The 17,729-nt window shown below is 35.7% G+C and overlaps 1 protein-coding gene across 4 annotated transcripts in view; it reads right to left on the bottom strand.

The window, feature by feature from the left end:
- USP25 (ubiquitin specific peptidase 25) overlaps positions 1-17,729 on the bottom strand; it is a 153,513-nt gene that overhangs the window by 64,595 nt on the left and 71,189 nt on the right. For all 4 annotated transcript variants that reach the window (XM_030328636.1, XM_030328634.1, XM_030328633.1 and 1 more), the window contains 3 exons: positions 12,029-12,166; positions 8,580-8,656; positions 1,616-1,689 (listed from right to left, as the gene is read on the bottom strand). In XM_030328636.1, coding sequence (XP_030184496.1) covers positions 1,616-1,689; positions 8,580-8,656; positions 12,029-12,166 — 289 coding nt within the window. The remainder of the gene's footprint in view (positions 1-1,615; positions 1,690-8,579; positions 8,657-12,028; positions 12,167-17,729) is intronic.

Here is a 17,729-nt window from a genome sequence, read left to right as displayed (position 1 = left end):
ACGAGGGAACTTTAGAAAGCAAATGAAAATCACTTCCAATTGAGAGCCTCTGGTCTAAAAGAAAGCATTAAGAAAATATATGTAAAAGTGATAAGAGCAAGAAACCAAATCATTTTTACTGAAGCAAATACATAGGTCGTGTGGAAATGTACTAAAATCACATTTATGTAGAATAGTTTTGAAACAACTAATACCCAGTACCAGGACTTCAATACTGATTGACAAATTAACTATTTCAATAAACCACTTTTTTTTAATGTTTATTTATTTTTGAGAGAGCGTGAGTAGGGGAAAGGCAGAGAGAGAGGGAGACAAAGAATCTGAAGCAGGCTCCAGGTTCTGAGCTGTCCGCACAGAGCCCTACACAGGGCTCAAACTCACAAACTGTGAGATCATGACCTGAGCCGAAGTCAGAGGCTTAACTGACTGAACCACCCAGGTGCCCCAATAAATCACTTTCAAGAATCAAGGTAACAGAAGTAGAAAGGGTATAAATAGTACACAGTCAACCTGATTAGAGCCACCCTACTGCTTCAAATACAGTGTTCTACTTCAAGTAAAAATCAGTAGGACAGTATGGACAATCCAAACTGGAAAATATCCCACCATTTATATAATGAATATTCAGTATTTGAGGCAACAATTTTAAAAAATGTACTGACAGTGTAACCTTTTAAACGCCTGACTGAATCCTGAGTTAATGTCTGCCTTTTTCTGAATCCCAAATTATAAAATTATGTTCAAACAAAACTTCATAGGAATCCATTACTTAAGATCCTGAAGGAAAACCAATTTTCCAAATTTTATACTGCAAGTGATTTGGGTTAACTTTCTAAAAGTTGATGTGCTGGGCCATTTGAAAATTTGGAAAATGTTTCAAATTTTTTCAAAAATTCATGCTTTGGGATTAGTAATTATTAGTATTTGAAGTATATCTAATGAGTCCTTTCCCTTCCCTTGTTAGGAAAACCGAAGAGTAACTGGTTAGACCCAGATTTAAAGTAATAGGCATTTAAGGCAGATAGAGTAGTGTCACTCTTAAATGATTTTTTCAAAAGAGTACACTTCTTTCTTGAAAACTAGAACCTAAAGAATTTTATAATCACCCCAAAAATGCAATACCCTGATTATGCTACATTGTTAAATGCAGCTTTCAACATTCATAGACTTGAAATCCTCAAAAACACTGATCATCATAGCAAAACCAGTATTCAACTCCAATATCATTTTCAAAACCAAATGCCCCCTTAATCCCTGTACCCCCAAATTTACAGAATCACAGAAGCCTTCTTAGGGAAAGACTATTAGCATAACATTAACCCAGTATAAATTAGTATGTGACAATAGACCTTTCTCTAGGAAAAACTATTAGGATAACATTAGCCTAGTATAAATTAGTATGTGATAATAGACCTTGTACCTTCCTCTTCATTCACTCAATTCTGTGTTTTCTGTGCAAGTGATTAGTAGTAACAATGCAACATGAACCAGTAGACAGAATAAGTCAAATTAAAATTAAAAACCAGTCAACAAATAAGGAGTCACTATCAAGACAAGAGCTAATCGATAATAATATCCCTTCAAATGTAATAAATAAAAACATGTGTAACCATACCTTCAAGTACTCCCACAGCAAGGAATCTCCCATAGAACAACTCTACCATGGGGTTCTTTGGCTTCTCTTCATCCCTAAAGCATGGTATAAAACATAAATGTGGTTATAATTTTTGTATCTGTATGTAACAGAGAAAACATTAAAAGAACAATATATGCCAAGTCAGTGACATTTATTTATGTGATTGTCACTCACTCAGGGCTGCTATTTACATCACCTCGGATAAGGCACTTAAACTTAGCCTTCCATCTTTTCACATGTCAACTGAGGATAATAATAGTAATTGAACTCAAAGGGCTGTTGTAGGGTTAAAATGGCACAACATTACAAGAAGACCTACCCATGGGGGAGGGGAAGGAAAAAAAAAAAGAAGTTAGAGTGGGAGAGAGCCAAGCATAAGAGACTCTTAAAAACTGAGAACAAACTGAGGGTTGATGGGGGTGGGAGGGAAGAGAGGGTGGGTGATAGGTATTGAGGAGGGCGCCTTTTGGGATGAGCACTGGGTGTTGTATGGAATCCAATTTGACAATAAATTTCATATATTGAAAAATAAAAATAAAAAAAATAAGTAAATGTTTTTTAAAAATTAAAAAAAAAAAGTGGAGAAATCCTGAAAACAAAAACAAAAACAAAAACAAAAACAAAAACAAAAACAAGAAGACCTGACATAGTCTATGCTCAAGGAGTACTGATCTTCTCCTTATCATTGTTCATTCTGATCTCATACATTTATTCTATGCAATACATGCTTATTTGGACTTGTTGGGAACAAAGAAAAGCCACCCTTAATCAGAGGCAATTTCTGTAAATTTTTAATATGTAATCTCCCAAATTTAAAATAGAACAGCACACAGCATTCAAAGATAACAGCCTGTCACAATGAAGGAGCAAAACACCGGGTTTGACCCAAAGTAGCTAAGGAGCTACTCCATCCTTCATGTTGCAGGCACAAGTAGTCATTTGTGAATTTTCCAAATTATTTATCAGATACATTGTTTTCTTCTTTTTCTTTTTCCCTTGAAGCAAATAGAAGTTGACAATTTTTTTAACCTTTTCTTTTTGTTTTATTCTCTGTGGTCTGAAAACAGTTTATCTTGGCATTACTACATAAAAGTGTGTGGTATCCACAACTGTGTATAAAATTTAACTTCATAAATTTTGTGTTTAAACCAATAAAACTGAATTGCTAAAAAAAAAAAAAGGGTGGGGGATGGGTGAAGGACACTGTGTCTTTATAAATGTGCATCACCATTTACTCCTTAAAACAACTGGTGGGAAGGACTTCACTTCATCGTCACAACAATCCTATGAGGTAGTATGGTAGTTGTCAGTACTATTCAAAAAGATTTCTGGCCTCAGCGCCTGGTGGCTCAGTCGGTTGAGCTGCTGACTTCAGTTCAGGTCATGATCTCGCTATTTGTGAGTCCAAGCCCCATGTCAAGCTCACTGCTGTCAGCACAGAGCCAGCTACTGATCTTCTGTCCCCCTCTCTCTGCCCCTCCCTTGCTTGTGCGCTTGCTCTCTCTCTCAAAAAAAAAAAAAAAAAAAAAAAAAGATTTCTGGCTCTCTAGTTTCAGGTACATGGTTAAGATATACTTTCCCACTCACATTTTATTTACATTAAAAAAATTAATGTTTATTTATTTTGAGAGAGAAAGAGAGAAGAGAGAGCACACAGAGAGAGAATCCCAAGCAGGTTCCTCACTGTCAGCTCAGAGTCCAATGGGGGGCTCTCAATCTCAAGAGTTGTGAGATCACGACCTGAGCCATGAGAGTCAGATGCCTAACCAACTGAGCCACCCAGACACCCCCATTTAAAAAACTTTTAATTAGGGTAAGATACACATAAAATTTACCATCTAACCATTTTTAAGTGTTTAGTCGGTAATGTTAAGTATATTCATATTGTTGTGCAACCAATCTCCGGGAGTCTTCTCATCTTGCCAAACTGAAACACAACACTCCCTGAACAACTCCACACTTTTCCCTCCCTCCCAGGCCCTGGCAACCACCATTCTTACTTTGTTCCTATGAATTTTACAACTCTTGACACATCACATAAGTGGCATATGGTGTCTATCTTTTGTGACTGGCTTATTTCACTAAGCATCCATGTTGCAGCATGTGTCAGGATTTCCTTCTTTTTTAAGGATATTCCATTGTATGTATACCACATTTTATTTATCTATTCATTTATCTATTTATCTAGTCATCATTCATCTATTATATTATCTATTCATTTGGGTAGTTTCCACCATTTGGCTATTGTGAATAATGCTGCTATGAACATGGGTGTACAAATATCTCTTTAAGACCCAGCAGTAGAATTGTTGGATCATATAATCTTTATGAGGCATAAGTGACAAAATCTAAAGCATGCAACGTGAAGATTTGATATATGTATACATTGTGAAGGTATTCCTTCCATCAAATAGTAATTCTATTTTTAATCTTTTGAGGAAGCACAATGATGTTTCCCAAGCAACTGCACCATTTCACATTCCCATTAACAGTGCACAAGGGTTCCAATTCTTTTCACATCCATGCCAACAGTTGTTATTTTCTGGGGGTTTTGATGGTAGCTATCCTAATGGGTGTAAAGCGTTCTCACTCACTTTGAACTCAAGTGGACGACATGACTTGCTCTGCCCAACAAAGCGTGAGCAGAAGTGATGTGTGGCAGAAACTTTGAGAGCCCATGTACTTTCACTGCTGTGGTGATCCCAGAAGAGGTAATGAGGCAAAGCCTCTGTCACCCCTGGGCTTGAGCGAAAGAATGGGCACAGCCCCTTGCTCACACCCAATGGACACATCTAACAATATAAGACTGTAAACTGTTGGGATTGTTGTCACTGGACTATATGGTAGTATAATTATCTGATAACAGGTAGTATAATTACCTCTATTGTACTAATAAAGCTATAAAGCAAGTTAAGTCACTTGCCCAAATTCCCAAAATTAGTACGTGCTCAAGCTGTGAAGTGGACTCAAATCTGACACAAAAATCAATGTATCCTCTCCCACTACCTATATTTAGTCTTTGGGCATTTTAACTCTATAGTAAAAATTTACTTCATACCTTATGTATTTTACACTGTGAGAATAAAAAGGACTTAAGACTGATATGGGAAACAGGAATAATCCAAAGATTGTCTCTCTTGACGCAAAAATCTATGAATCTTTAGATGTGAATATTAGCGGGAATCTCCTTCCTGTGGCCTCTTGTTTTTATGTAGGAAATCAACATTCCTGACTTTTCTCCTTATGGTCACACATGTACTCCATGAGCAATAACTTCCCAGGTTGGTGACTTGCCAGAAGAAACTGGATGTTGAGCAGCTCTCCCAATTCTGAATGTATTTTCTAAATCTCTTTTCAAATCATCCTGCCTGAATTTTGTCCTACTCTCCACTAATCTGTGGTGAACACTGACCTTCCCTGATCTTCTAAACTTCTAAACCCAGAACACTGATCTTCTAAAAATTGTTTACCTTGTCCTTTCCAACCCCTCAGAGGTCCTATTCTTTGCCCGGCATTTATTTTTTTTTTAATTTTTTTTAACATTTATTCATTTTTGAGTGGGGAAGGGACAGAGAGAGAGGGAGACACAGAATCCAATGCAGGCTCCAGGCTCTGAGATGTCAGCACAGAGCCTAATGTGGGGCTCAAACTCACGAACCGCGAGATCATGACCTGAGATGAAGTTGGACGCGTAGCCAACTGAGCTACCCAGGCGCCCCTCTTTGCCCTGCATTTAAACTATGAATCTCAGGGGCCCAGACTGGTTATACCAACAGAAAAGTAAGGAACGCAAGTGAAGACCAATTAAAAAGACACGAGATTCCTATAATAAAAATGAGAGAGACCCACCACTTGCATGAAAGCAGTAGTAAAGATAGACTGACACAAATAACAAAGGCCAAAAGAAATCACTACAGAAAATTTGTATCAGGGACATCTTATCTTTGGGAATTAGGCTGGAACAGGAATTCAAAGGCCTAGGATAGCTAACAGAGTCACAGCTTCCCAATCTTTTTAACACCTTTGGTACATATATAATATATTCAGAGAACTCTGAGGTAAAAAGACATATTTTCTCATGGTCACAGAAATAGGATCAATATCTCCACATACCCATATCTGGCTAGCCATGCCACACCAACTGGGAAGCTCTGTTTTAATAGGGAGAGGCATTCAAAAATAGTTTTAGCTCCACAAACAGTTAAGAGCAGATAGAAAATTATGGGCAAATGAACATGGAGAACATATTTCAAATAAAAGTTAAGATTTCAGGTGAATTGGAATCAAAAAGTTCCAGCTTCTTTTAAAACAGTTTTAGAAAAAGGGGAAATAATCTGTTAGTTACTAGGTCAGAAAAGGTGACTAGAACCCAAAGAAAATTAACATATAAATAAATAATAAACAAGATCTCCAAAATCAAGATAAAACGCCCCCCCCCCCCCAGAAGGAATAAGGATTTAGGCACCCTTCTATGGAAACAGGTAAAAAGCAATTGGGGATGATATACTAAAGATAGGATAAACTAAATGAAGTACTTTTAGAAAATCTGGATAGGTTTGAGAGGAGGAACTAGGGATTTCAGGGTAAAATTCAAAGAATTACTGACAGAACTTCAGAGACTCCGTTATCACAGACTGAGGATACAGATACTATTCACACTCTCAGGAAACATGCCCAGTGAATTTTTGGTATTAGAACTCTAAGGAAAGATACAAGGGACATGAGCTGTACAAGACAGAAACCAGGGTGGACAACTCTCATGGATCAGGGTCTGCTAACTCTCATTATGAGGCACCTATCAAGACAATATCAAAGGCATAAATTAGAAAAGAACAAATGTAAAGGCCAGAAAACAGACCCAAAGAATAGGAAAAAAAAAAGACACTCATCTAACAAACAGGGCTGGCTCTACATGACATTCAGGCTAAGAAGCAGGTTAAACTGTTAAAAATTCAGCCAAATCGTCCTAAAAGAAGAATAAAATACACAAGTATGTGAACTTTAGAGGCATATGCCACCCAGAAAAAAGATGCAGCAGAAAGAAATATACACAAGGTGTTGAACATTCAAAAGCTGAGGAAAGAGTGTAAGATGCTGGGACTCAGGTTTCAGATGCATCAACAGCAGATTCATTTCAGGTATCTGATGGGGAGATTTTCCAGATGAAACTAACATGAAGAGAGAAACTAACATGAAGAGAAGAAAGAAACTAACCTAAGGGGCAGGTTTCAGAAGCCTAAGCAATTCCATACCAAACGGCCATGGGCACCACCACTGTGGCACAAAAGTAAGTCATGCAATATACCACTTGGAGCCTTAGGAACTGAAGCTTGTAAGGAAAATGCAACTAAAACTTTGGGTGGATAGGAAAGAGGAGAACCTGAGGACCAGAGCTGTCACCATCATAAACTTCTAAACATGCCAAGAAGGAAGGAGCTTTCAATTGTCCCATTCTGAGTAAAATTTACCAAAATTAGAATTTTTTTTCTTCAAATACTATATGGGCTTAGCACCATAATTTATCTCTTCAGAGATTTCTCCCACCTCTATTTATGTTCACAACACATTGCCGTCTGCAAGCAAGTGGCCCCTCTGCAAGCAGGCATCCTGGCAGAATTAAAACCAATGATTTCCTGTTTACAACATATCCTAAATTTCTGCTACTGCCTTTGGCAAAGACTTGGGTCTGGACTGCACAAAGTTCCGAGAATATTATATAGTTGAACTGAGAGCTAGAGGGTTGAAGTTTAGCTTTTGTTTCAAAATTTCAAAGGTAAGAGACCGTTCAGTGTTAAACATGTGTGTTGTAATAACCCTCTGAAAGCTAAAATTCAAGCATATGAAAGTGAACATCTGAAGGACTGAAGGATCTATTCACACCCGAGTGACAGAACCCAGGCTACAGCTGCAGAACTCCAGTGCTATTCAGGCACAGAAATAACATGTATGTAGCATTAGGCTGAACAAACTTAGGAACTCGGAAGTGACTTTTATTTTTTGTTAGACTCCAACCACAAAGGCAAAAATAAAATCGGATTTTTAAGTATAAAATTTCTGTGGACTTGACTTTACATTCAAAGACCAAGGGAATATAATATGGGAAATTATTTTTCTCCTGGGAAATGAAGGATGAAAGGGGGAAGTCTCTATTAAAGATTAGGGGCATTTCTTATTGGCTAACATTGTAGAAGTAGAAATTTTTTACTTTAGTTTCATTGCAGACCTGTACAATGACTTTTACTGAACAGTGAAGCTGGTCATAATTTAAAAATAAGAAAAAAAGAGAAGGGAGACAATTTTCTGCCCTGGAGTTCTGTCTTCTAGGTGTTAATTTATGTACTTCATCTTGTAGGATCACATCAGAACATGTGCTGGCAAATCCTAAATGGTCCACCCATGTTTCATGAAGACACACAAAGGAACCAGTGGTTGGTATTAAGAGAGGGGCCTCACCGGAATGGGAGTAGGACCGTGCTGAAAGTGTGTAGATTTCTTAAACAACCAAAATCTTAATGGTTCAACCTGATGGGCAGAAAATAAAAAGCTAGAGAATGTCGAAGAGGAACTTCATATCCTTGTCCTTGTGATTCCATGTAATAGGATTCCATTGGAAATAACACTCTTGGGATCTCTTCTCACCACTAACCCATTCCTCCTCATGAAAACAGACTGTCAAATCCAAAGAAAACAACTGGGCATGTGGGATCAGCCTCTCAGGGGTTGCTTTTTAGATATTTCTGGCTGGATTCTCTAATCTTACAATAGAAATCTAAAACTACCCAGCATTTTGGCCAAAAATTTCAAACAACTTGACAATATTTTGGGTTCCCACATATTTATCTCAGCTTCCTATTTATCCATAAACACTGATACATAAAAGGAAAAAATGAGCATTATTTATCAATCTCCTAAAACCCCATCACTAAATGTTATGGTAACTTACGTCTCTTCTTCAGCTTTCATTTGGAAGGCATCTTCTAACCAATCTAATAATTTGTGTGTAAACTCACTCACATCTTGCTGTGGAAAGAAAACAAGGTCTTATTAAGCCTACTCATAAAAATACTAAATATTGCAATATAAAACTTACAGCCCGTCATATCAAATATAAAATTACTGACTTCTCTCAAAAGTATTATATGAAATGTTTCACATCAAATACAAGAAATATTTATAATCTAACCAGAGAATAAAACTAGGATCTGAGAATCAGCATTATAATGATAAATCACAGTGATTAGGTTATAATATGGGAAAAAATATACATATGTGTTATATGTTAAATATATGTATTATACACATACACACACACACACACATAAATTCTAATTTGCAAATGAGATTTTTAAAAACAATTATCACCCCAAAAAAGAGTTCTCTAATGAATGTTTATAAAATGAAGGACCCACATTAACAGAGTTCTTTATTATATAAAGAATTGTTACTGGCTTCTCTCTTAGAATGAAGATGTGATTTTTGACAATTCATTTTCTTAATTCAACTTTACACACAACTTTTTAAGCCATGTGCACTTTTACTAAGATATGTTACCTTGGACAGGTTTAGTTTAATCAGTCACCAACTCCCAGTATCAAGTCCACCATCTCATGAACTCTAAAATTCTCCGTTCAGAACTAGCACAAACCTCACCTGTTGCCATCCCTTCTTTCAGTCCTAGTTCCCCTAACATGGAAAAACAGGAATAGACAGTGGCAGTTTTACTCATGAACTACCATAATCCTTTCAATAATGTGAGGTAGAACATAGAAAATAGGTTCATCTAGAACCCAGGGAGAAAAAATAAACCAATCCAACTAAGTCTGCTCTGCCAAAGACAGATGAATCAATGTAAGCAATCTGCCTTTATTTATCAAAAGAGCCCCAAGTATTAAACAAATTTACTATTACATATATTTCCTGCTAGAAGTTTTCTGAAGAGCATCTGTGTCTATCCATTCACCTTTAGAATGCTGAAACTAGGATCTAAGAAGCTTAAGTGAATTGTTCCAAAGCCATATAGTTAGAGACGACTAAACTCAGCACAAAAATCCAGTTATAAACATCCAAACGAACTGGAGTGGGTTAAATGGTGGCCCACCAATATGTATGTCCACCTGGAACCTCAGAATGGAATCTTATTTAGAATATGGGTGTTTGCAGATATAATTAAGGTAAATCTCTACATGAGATCATCCTTGATTAGGGTGGGCCCTAAATCCAATGGATAGGTATTCTTACAAGAAACAGAGAAGAAGCACACTCAAAGACACACAGGGGAAAAGGCCATGTAACAGAGACAGGAGCTATGCCACGAAAAGTCAAGGAATACCACAAGCCACCAACAGATGGTTAGGGCAAGAAGAAGTCTCCCTTAGGGCCATGGGAGGGACCACAGCCCTGCCACCACCTCTACTTTAGACTTCTGGCCTCTGGAACTGTGAGAGAATAGTTTTCAGTTGCTTTGAAGTCACTGGTTTATGGTAATTTGTTACAGCTGCCCCACAAACTAATAGAACACCTTAAACACAACTTTCCATAACTTTAAAATTCTGTAATTTACTTATCTTGCAAGGTTAAATCTAACAAGAAACACACGTTTCCTACTTATCACAATACTATTCAGAATAAATCAATCCCTTTTTAAGCAGTTGATCTAAAATCAACATTTACAAAAGAATTCTGCCTGCTTTCATCAAGAGAAAAAAGATGAGGCCTTTCCCACAACATTTTAATTTTAAACTGTAACAATTATAGGTATAATTAAAATTGACAGTACTATATACCAAAGGGTATCCCACAAGACTCTTGCATATTCCAAAACATGATATATTTAAGAAGACTATCAAATATAAGTATGAATTCACGTTCTAAACAAGTAATGATGTTTACTTCACTCGTGGATTTATTCCACTCTGTCACTAACGTGTGTTTCAGATTCAAGCGTCTGCGAGAAGAGAATCAAACCTGTATCAACCTGAATATAACATGCAACTACTCTAAAAGAGCTCCAGAGAAAAAGAACTAACAACGAGAAAACTAGTTAGTCTACACTGCAGCCTAAAGCAATGGCATCCACATCGTGGCAGTCAAGAGTCTGTAACAGCCTAACAACAGCTAGTTGTCTCCCTGTCCACTCTAACAAAACTAAAAAGTCTACAGTGTACATATAAGCCTCCCAATAAGTTTGTGCAGCCTCATTCTTAAATACGAAAAGATACCCAAAGATTACTATTCATAGTAACCAAGAAAAAGACATAGAAAAAGCAATTCCATAAGAAACAATAAGTCAGGAAATAGAAGTGACTTTTTAAATTTAATTTTATGCCCAAAGCTATTAGAGAATATAATGCACATACTAAATAAAGAAATAGTGCTACAAAAAAAAAAAAAAAAAGACACGTAGAACCAGGAGTACTCTAAAATGGGGTTTGAGATCGTTTTTAAGAATATTTGACTATGTTAAGTGTTATTATAACAGACAAGAGTAAGACATTAAACCTAAACAGCACTGGAACTTTGTTAGAAATTTTTTTTAAAAACCAAACCAACCAAAAATAAGTAAGAGCAAATCCTAATGTGAGCACCTTTTTCATTGATGTATCTTTGCCATAAAAGGTGTCTTTAAAAAAAAAACAAAAACAAACAAACAAAAAAAAACATGGGGAAGACAGTGGCAGAATTACACATCTTTTCAGAACCTTCTCCAAACACTGTTTCTACATATCCACATAACAGATACAGCCCAGTCCGCTGCAAGTGCGGTGGCTTTAGGAATCTCTCCTGAAACGTTTCATCTGCTTCACTGCCATCTCCTCCATCACTGCTGCTACTACACTGCTATTTTCTTTGCTTTTCTTATTTTCCTTCTTTTTTAATTTCTGACTTCTCAAATTGTATGTGAAACTCCCAATTATCTTTAAGAAATAGATTTTGAAAACCACAAAATAGCACTATACAAAGATTGAAAACCAGAAGCAGCAATAACGAAGTTAATCTGGTTCAGAAACCTTTTCTGAGTAATTAAAGAAACTACTCCCTGTCAACAAAAACAGACATATCAAAAGCATGTATACTCTACTAGCATTGGACCATCACACATTCATGAAGATTTATATATACACATTTGTGAACACTCTTAATTTTACCCGTTTTCACATTAATTTCAATCATAATATAAATCACAGCTTCATTTAAGACTTTTCAAGATCACCGTTATTTTTTTAATGTAAAAGTAAACCTTCCAAATAAGCAATGTTTCAAATGACTACAACTTATTTTTAATAAAGATGAATAACAACATCGTCAATTGTCATGTATCTTTGAAAAAACTAAGCAACAATCAGATTAAATAAAATAAGATCGGTAATATATAAGTACAAAAAAAAAAACTACCTGCTGAGAGTCATTTGATTTGAAAGCATCCTTAAGAATTTCAACTGCTCTTGATGGATCTACATATTTCCTTTTAGTACCAACAAGAAGTGCAAATAGATACCTCAGCTCACGCATAAAAGGCAAATTCCGATGCTCCTATTGGGGGGAAAAATCTTAAGTGAAGATTAATCTTTATTGGTAAACAGATATTCATTTTAAAATGCAAAAACTTAACTAATATTGATTAGGGAGGAGTCCAGCACTCCTTACATCGTAATTAAAGAAGACTTTTGTGATCTAGGAGATTCAACAGAGTAGAGCACAAAAACAGCAGAGGACCTATGCTTAGCTCACAATTTTAGCACAAATGCTACATTTTTATAGCTAATCATGTTATTACCCAGCCAAGAATATCCTCCTCATTCAAGCCCATTTATTATAATTCTTTCCATTCAGCAAAGCCCAGCTGCTGTGGACAGCAATAACAACAGCCGATATTCAATGAGTGCTAACTTCGTGCCAGGCACTATTTAAGTACTTTTCCTCAATAAGCCCATTTAAACAAAGATCCCTCCTCTTCCATGAAGCCTTCCCAGACCCCTTCAAGTCAATAATTCCTTCAAACTCCACATCTACTAAAATGAATGTCTTTCACTCAGCAATGAATCACCAACTGGGAGTGTCCTGTGATGATCCTAATAATCAGACAATATGAGCCTAATAAGTAATTAGAGTAGTTCCTAATATTAGACTAATGTATCATGCTTCTAGTGTTCCTTTGAAATCTTAACTTTTGTGTCTCAATAGACTGTAAGCTTCTCAAAAACAAGAACTTCCAAATTTCTTCCACAACTTTCTACTACACAAAGCAGGTATTCAATTCTTTACATTTGGTTTAAACCCTCCAGAAAAAAACAAAAACAACCCAATATTATCAATTATGAACAACTTAATTTAAAAAAAAATTTTTTTTAATGTTTATTTATTTTTGAGACAGACAGAGACAGAGCATGAATGGGGGAGGGGCAGAGAGAGAGGGAGACACAGAATCGGAAGCAGGCTCCAGGCTCTGAGCCATCAGCCCAAAGCCTGACGCGGAGCTCAAACTCACGAACGGTGAGATCATGACCTGAGCTGAAGTTGGACGCTGAACCGACTGAGCCACCCAGGCGCCCCGAACAACTTACTTTAAAACAAGAAGGAAATGTTTTTAAAGAATGGAATTCACATATCTCAGTTAAATAAATATGGTAACAAATCAAACAAGCAGTTCTTATTATATAGTTAGCTCTTGCAATAACAATTTCAACACGTAATCTATTCGACTGAAATATGAGAAAAATCTTCCAAGTGTATATAGTTGGTGTTCTCAACATTATAAACTGTAGGGATGTGTGTGTATATGTATAGTGCTGTCCAGAATGATATAATCAATGTAGAAATAGTTGTTCCTAGAATGCACTTTAAAAAGGAGTCCTAAGAAACAAGTGTAAAGGAATAAAACATTTGGCTCCAAATGCTTGTCATTTGATCCAAAAACAATACACCATTACAGCAATCACAAAGTGCATTGTCTGAATGAAAGTGCTAAGTTATAGAAAACATGTATTTTATGTAAGTATAATAAAATCCATCATCGATGATAAAGGGTAAATGTAAAAGTTTTAAATGAAAGAAAACTAACCTACAATTTTTCCGTTGTACTTCCTACTCCCCCTCAAATGCCTTATATAGATAGGTTTTAAAAGTATAAATACAATTTTAATCCACAAAATAATTTCCAAAACACCCTTAATTTTCTGAGCTCAATTTCTTTCTTTTATGACCAAATCTAAGTTAGCACAGTTTTTTGAGACATTCCTTGCTACGAACAAGGATGAAATAAATGGGCTTTTGAAAATTTAGTGTATTTCTGCTGAGAAGCATATTGGAAAAGTAAAATAATTTATTTAAACATTTTTGTTCTCAGCTAATTTCCATGGCTAGAAAATCTTTTTGCATTTCAAAAGGCAAAATTGTAAATGATGTTAAATGCAGCTACTACATTTGGCTAAATTATGAAAATATCACCACATGCAGAAACTATCCAAACTATTCTTAGTCTTTTAAAAAAAAGACTTATCAAAGTATAACTGATGTACAATATACTGTACATTATAAAGCACATACTTTCCTGAGCTTCAGACATGTATACATCCATGAAAGCATCACCATAGACAAGACAATGTACCTATCCATCACTCCCACAAGTTTCTTTAAACTTTACTCCCTTTCCCTGATCATCCCAGGGCAACCATGGTCACTTTGTATTTTCTAGAAATTTACACAAATCAGATCATACTCTATGTACTCATTTTAGTCTGGTTTCTTACAACAGAAGTGATTATTTTGAGTTTCATCCCCAAGACTGTGTGTGTTAATGATCCATTCTGTCTTAACGCTCAGTAGTATTCTAATTGTCTGAATATCCCACACTTCTTTATCTAGTGACCTATTCCAGCTGTTGTGGCTATTACCGTACATGTCTTTGTGTGGACATATGTTTTAATTTTTCTTGAGTAAAAACTTGGAGAGAGCTTAGGTTGTATGTAGATTTATTTTTTCAAGAAACAACCAAACTGCTTTTGCAGAAGCGTTATACATGTTATATTCCCACTGACAGCTTAATAAGAGTTCTAGATCCATTTTCTACATCATTTGGATATGGGTTATATTTTTAACTAGTTCTTCCAGTGGATACAAAATGGCACCTCTAGTTTTAATTTCCATTTTCCTGTGAAATAATGTCAAGCACCTTTTCATGTAGTTATTTGTCTGTAGATCCTCTTTGGTGAAGTGTCTGTCCAAATATTTTTCCCAGAACAGTAATAGCTTATTATTGACTTATGCAAGTTCTGTATATATTCTAGATACAATTCCTTTATCTGATATGTGTTTTGCTAAGTGTGCGCTTTATAGTATACAGTATATTGTACATCAGTTACACCTTAATAAGTCTTTTTTAAAAAAAGACTAAGAATAGTTTGAATAGTTTCTGCATGTGGTGATATTTTCATAATTTAGCCAAATGTAGTAGCTGCATTTAACATCATTTACAATTTCACCTTTTGAAATTCAGAAAGATTTTCTAGCCACAGAAATTGGCTGAGAGCAATTTGCTCCCAGTTGTGGCTTAACTTTTCATTTTGTATAAATTTTTCAGATAATAAGTTTTTAATTTTGATGAAGTCCAATTAATCATTTTTTTTATGATTTGTGTCCTTGTTTTCTCCCACTTAAGAAATATTTTCTTAACCTAAGACATTAAAATTTTCTCTAATGTTTTCATCAAGAATTTTTATAGTTTGTTTTCTTTTAGGTCTATAATCCATTATCAGTTATTTTCATATATTTGAAAAAGATATGTTCTGTAAGGGCTGAGGGTTATCTTTTTGTCTACGATACCATTAGTTTAAAAGATTTTCCTTTGTCTACTGAATTGTTTTGTCAATTCTCATTAAAACCAACTCACTCTATATGTGTAGGTCTATTTCTGGATTCTATTCTGTTCCATTGATCTATATGACTAGACTATCTTTTCACCAAAAATAATGCATAAGAGTTGATTCTTCCAACATTGTCTTTCTTTTTAAAACTACTATGGCTATTCTAGTAGTCCGGTTTTCTATACAAATGTAATATCAATTTGTCAATTCCTATGAAAAAGCCTGCTGGAATTATGATCGGGATTGCACTGATCTATAGATTAAACTGGGGATAACTGATATCATAACAATCAATATTGAATCCTCTCATCCTTAAACATATCTATCTCTTTAATTTCTCTCAGCAAAATTTTGTGGTTTTCTACAAGTATCTTTTGTCCACTTTACCCCTAATAGTCCACATTTTATGCTACTGTATATATGTATTTTTTAATTTAAATTTCCCACTGTATTTACAAATACAACTGATTTTTTTTTAAGTTTATTTTGAGGGGCGCCTGGGTGGCTCAGTTGATTAAGCGTCCAACTTCGGCTCAGGTCATGATTTCAGGGTTCATGAGTTCGAGCCCTATATCAGGCTGTGTGCTGACAGCTGGAAGCCTGGAGTTTGCTTCTGATTCTGTGTCTCCTTCCTATTCTGCCCCTCCCCTGCTAACACTCTGTCTCTCTCTCTCTCTCTCTCAAAAATAAACATTAAAAAAAAAAATTAAAGTTTCTTTTGAGAGAGAGAGACAGAAGAAGAGGGGGAGGAGGAGAGAGAGGGTGACAGAATCCCAGAAGGCTCTGTGCTGTCAGTGCAGAGCCCGACACAGAACTTGAACTCATGAACCGTGAGATCATGACCTGAGCTGAAGTCAACAGCCCAACACTTAACTGACTGAGCCACCCAGGTGCCCCTAGAAATAAAATTGATTTTTGCATGTTTGCCTCATATCAGGTAACCTTGCTGAGTTCATTCCTTGGTTCTACCATCTTTTATTTATTTTTGTACAGTACTTAGAATTTTCTACATAGACAACCAAGCATATACACAAAGACACCTTTATTTCTTCCCTTCTAATCTTCATGTTTATTTCCTTTTCCTGCTTTATAGCACTGGTTAAGAACTCCAGTCTACTGTTTAACAGAAGTGGTGAGGACAGATATCCTTGCTTGCTCCTGATTTTTGGGGCAAAGCATTCAGTCTTTCACCTAAGTATTATATTAGTCATAGGCTTTTCATAAATGATTTTTATCAAGATAAAAAAGCTTCTTCCAGTTTCTAGTTTCTGAGAGATTTTAGGTACATCAGCTTTTGTCAAATTCTTTATCTACTAAGGTGATTATATGGTTTTCTTCTTTAGTCTGTTACTATGGTGAATTAGACTGATTTTTGAACACTAAACCAATCTTGCAGTCTGCATAAACTCCAGTTGCTGAGGTAGTATCCTTTATGGATGTTTCAAGAGTTATTTGCCAAATATCTGCTACAACATTTTGCTTTTATGTTCATGAAGAATATTGGTCATTAGTTTCCTTTTCTTGAAATATCTTTTTCTAAGGGTGCTTGGATGGCTCAGTTGGTTGAGCAGCGCACCTGGATTTCAGCTCAGGTCACCATCTTGTAGTTCCTAGGATGGAGCCCTGTGTCAGGCTCGGGGTTGACAGCACACAGCCTGCTTGGGATTCTCTCTCTCCCTCTTCCTCTGACCCAGCCCTGCTCACACATGCTCTCTCTTTCAAAATAAATAAACAAACTTAAAAAAGTATTTAAAAATTAAAAAAAAATAAAAGAAATATCTTTTTCTATTTGGCTTCACAGTAATGCTGGGCGCATGGAATGAACTGGGAAGTTTTACCTCATTCTCAATTTTCTGAAAAAACATGTAGAGAACTGGTATTATTCTTTCCTACATGTTTGGTATAATTCACCAGTAAGCTACTTCATTGTTGAATTTTTTGGTGAGTAGGTTAATTAAAAATTCTATTTCTTTATGTAATATAGGGATACTCAGGTTATCTATTTTTCCATCAGTGAGCTTCAGTAGTTTGTGGCTTTCAAGATATCTGTCTATTTATAATATTCCACTATTCTATTTTCTAGATAATTTATAGTGATGTCCCTCTCTTTCATTGTTTATACTGGTAATTTGTTTCTTCTTTTTTTTTTTGCTCAGACTACCTAGAAACTCATTTTACTGATCTTAAGAAGCAGCTTTTGGTTCCATTAATTTTCTCTACTATTTCAATTTCAT

The sequence above is a fragment of the Lynx canadensis genome, chromosome C2 (genome assembly GCF_007474595.2).
Source record: "Lynx canadensis isolate LIC74 chromosome C2, mLynCan4.pri.v2, whole genome shotgun sequence".
Lineage (NCBI taxonomy): Eukaryota > Metazoa > Chordata > Mammalia > Carnivora > Felidae > Lynx > Lynx canadensis.
This window is presented reverse-complemented; position numbering and strand designations above follow the sequence as displayed.